The 3699-nt window shown below is 40.7% G+C and overlaps 2 protein-coding genes across 2 annotated transcripts in view; both read left to right on the top strand.

Annotated features, from left to right (window-relative positions):
• The window catches only part of ZBTB21 (zinc finger and BTB domain containing 21), a 39289-nt gene extending 35609 nt beyond the window's left edge, over positions 1-3680 (top strand). Inside the window, exon 3 of the transcript XR_003096219.1 lies at positions 3657-3680. The gene's annotated coding sequence lies outside the window, so the exon portion shown is untranslated. The remainder of the gene's footprint in view (positions 1-3656) is intronic.
• The window catches only part of C2CD2 (C2 calcium dependent domain containing 2), a 69942-nt gene that overhangs the window by 3039 nt on the left and 63204 nt on the right, over positions 1-3699 (top strand). Inside the window, exons 2-3 of the mRNA XM_014524646.2 lie at positions 3307-3320; positions 3657-3695. Coding sequence (XP_014380132.2) covers positions 3307-3320; positions 3657-3695 — 53 coding nt within the window. The remainder of the gene's footprint in view (positions 1-3306; positions 3321-3656; positions 3696-3699) is intronic.

The raw sequence follows: 3699 nt of genomic DNA on the forward strand, positions 1-3699 counted from the left end.
TCAACGCGGCCGCCAGAGCCCGAGCGGTGAGGGGGCAGCCCGGGGGCGGGGCGGGCTCCTGCCCCCGGGGGGTCTCGGCAGCCCCACCGGGGTGCGCAGTGTCATCGTGCGGGATAAGGCTGCACGCCTCTAGCCTAGGTGAGAGCCCCACGGACTCCCTGGATGCAGCCTCTTCTACACAGGGCTCTTCACAGATGTTGCTGTGTATCTCTGTGTGGAACAGACGGGGTCATAGTGTGCAGTGTAGTCCTCTGCATAGGTTAGAGCCCCAAGCACTCCCTGGGAATTCAGCCGCTTCTAGACAGAGGCAGAGACAGCTGCTGATGTGGATTTTCTGTATCTTTTTGTATACCTAATTGATAGACAGATATAATGATAGGTAGATATAGAAGAGGCTGGGTTTCCAAGGAGCCCTCGGGGCTCTAACCTATGCAGAGGCATGCCATATATACATTACTATGTATGCTAGTATAATTCATAGTGACAGAGAGACTGGATAATGTAAGAGAATTATATAATAGTTTAATTAGCAATTATGTGTGTGTATTACTATACTATACTATACTATACTAGTATCCAGTCTCTTCTATGTAGAGAGATATATAAGTACATCTATACAGATACGTACCTATCTAGAAGAGGCTAGACATCCAGGGAGTCCTTTGCTTATATATGGGCCATAGACTCTATATATAACCTCTCTCTTATATATATATCATGCCTATATTTGTGTGTGTGTGTGTGTGTGTGTGTGTGTGTACTCTAACCTTTGCAGAGGCACACACACGTGTGCGTATATAGGAGGCATACTATATATATAGATAGATGAACAGATAGATCTATATCTATATAGTGGCACACCTAGAGGCACACTTAAAATATATATAGATATAGATATATATGGAGAAGGAGAGGGAGAAAGAGAGAGTCATACTATACACACATATACCATATAGTTTTAAGGCTGTATCATAAAGTAAACTGGCATTTTTCTTTTCCTTCAGGTGTTTTCCAGTTCCCTTTTGTTTCATACCATTATCTTTTGGAAGGTTTAGACTAAAATCTGTCCCCTGCCAAATAAATAGGAATTTTTTCTTTTTTGGACCATTTTGTCAAACAGTCATCCATTTGAAATAAAAAGGGAACATTTCTGCTCTCGGTTGCTCCTGTTGTGTGTAGCCATCTTTCTGTAAGATTAAGTGAATGTGTTGTGTGCTGGGGTGGTTGAGTGGACTCTGACCCAAAGACCGACACCCCCTTTTTGGATCACTTGTTTTTTTGTGGTGGTGGTGGAATCTGTCATAAGTTTGGCCTAAAAGTGTTTTCTCGCAGTCATTTTCTAGAGTCATGCTTTAATATGAGACACACATCTAGTTTTTCAAACTTCAGAAAAAAATTATCCACATGTTGTTAATAAAATAGTCAGATTAGGTAAACATAGTTATGTGCACTTAAATCAAATCTTGGCATTTCCTTTTCCTGTTTTTTTTATCATTGTTTAGCTTAAGGGGCAAGAAGATTGCAGTTCAAAACATACGACTTCAGAATGTCTTTAACCAACAAAATTTACAAATCTCCCTCTCTAGCGGCTATCTTTTTTCTTTTTGTCTTTTTTTTTTTTTTTTTTTTAAATTTTATTTTACAGGGAGGGGCTTGCAGGGGTCAATAGGATTCCTGCTACAATCAAGGTGGTCTGTTTGCTTATGTCATTGATAACATTGTTTAGGGCCTCAGAGGAGATAAACAATAGAAACTTCCTGACTTGTCACATGACTCTTAGTTTACTAGAGAGCCAGAATTTTCTTCTAATAAAAAAACTCTGAAAATTAGTCAGTTCTAGGTTGCCTTGTTCCTCTGCGCATATCCAAGGGCTCTTTTTCTTTCCAAGACTTTTGATGCCTTGTGCTGTTTTAACTTCATTATATATGCCTGTATTTTGGAAAGCACCAAATGTGACTGAGCTGCCTTTCCCTTCCCCTTCCTTCCCTCCTGTTTGGAAAGGCTTGCAGTTAGGTACAATTCTGAAAACACAAAATAGAACTCTGACTGGAGGAGGAGGATGCGAGGCTAGGTCAGGTTATGTCAGTCTAATTTCCTGGACGTGAATTGAATCCTTGCTGTGTCAATGGAAAAAGCCAAGTTCTGAACCATCTGGGAAAAGTTTAACCTTCTGAATTTGAAAACTTCTGTGGATTCTTCCATTCCTTCAAGACCGTACTGGCTTGTTGGCTTTCCCAAGCAATCCTTTAGTGCCTGTTTATGTGCATTAGAGAAGAGGGCAGGGAGCAAGGTGAGGGAATAGAGAAAAGTGGGGAGAGGAAACACTTTCCAAGCCTTACAGTAAACTGGGAAGGTGAAAAAGGAATGTCTTGTGTCTTAAAATATTTGCTGCAGTGTCAATAAAAACTATGGGTTTCTTGTGAGAAAAGATTTGAATGATCCCCACACCCCCCCCAGTCCAGTTGTTTAAGGTAGATTGGGAACAAGTGTTAGGAAACAAAAATTTAAAACCTAGGGAAGACAAATAAATACAGAAAGTAACATTGTCTCTGATGTGCTGGCTCTCCCCAAGAAAACAGCTGTAGCTTTTTTTTCCTGAGTTCACTGCCTGGCACTGCAATATGGTGTTACTCCCTCCAGCCAGGCTTCCCAAACTCCCAAAACAATGTCATCATCACAAAGCTAATGAAATTCCTCTGTGCATGTGCTGTTGGACCAAAGCAGAACTCAACCTAGAGAGACTGCTAATGCAGCAGCACTCGCTTGCTGGAAATGCACAGCCTGTGTGAAATTCAATTATTTGTTGTTTCTGAAAACATGACTTCATCACCAAAACAGGTTCTCTACTCTGTTTCTCTTCCCCTCCTCCTTCCCCTCCCCCAGTCCATATAATATTTCCATCAGACTTTTTGGTTGTGTGTGTTGTGAGTGACTTGTGTGTTCAAAGATAAGCAGTTCTTAGTATTTAAAGGGGCTCTTCATTTTGCAGTAGATTATGCTGTTGTATAACTGTCCATAAAGTAGTGTTTCAGTTATCAGACTAAATGCAGAAAACACCTGTTTATACTATAATAATTCTGAATAATCCTTGTTCACAAGAATACTTTCAGCTGGACTACATATGGGCTTTATTCTGCAGTGTTGAGTACCCTGACAGGATGAGTCATGATCAGGCTTTGTGAGACTGAAATTAAGTATAGGTTTTCTAGGTAGTGCCTTGCATTATGAAGTCGAATGCAGCAGAGGGGATAAAGAATTACAGTTTTGTATATTGGATCTTGCATTTCTGTTTTCTCTGGTTTTAAGAACTCAAGGACAAGGTATATCATCCTCCTTTTTTAACAGAATTAAGAGCAATGGTCTCAAGTTGCAGGAAGGGAAGTTTAAGTTAAATATTAGGAAAACATTTTCTCGCTAGAAGGGTAGTAAAGCACTGGAACAGGTTACCCAGAGAGGTTGTAGACTCTCTACCCTTGGTGGTTTTTAAGACCTGGGTAGACAAAGCCTTAGCTGGGATGATCTAGTTGGGGGCAGTCCAGCCTTGAGCAGGGGATTAGACAAGACCTCCTGAGGTCCCTTCCAGCCCTCATTTTCTATGGTTCTATGAAAGTGAAAATGATATTATTTTGTTCAAATATTCCTTTTTTGCTTTTCAGGATTCATTGCTGCTTACATTTGAAGAGGAGACAACTCCTGAAC

Source organism: Alligator sinensis, unplaced genomic scaffold (genome assembly GCF_000455745.1).
Source record: "Alligator sinensis unplaced genomic scaffold, ASM45574v1 scaffold840_1, whole genome shotgun sequence".
Taxonomy (NCBI): Eukaryota; Metazoa; Chordata; order Crocodylia; family Alligatoridae; genus Alligator; species Alligator sinensis.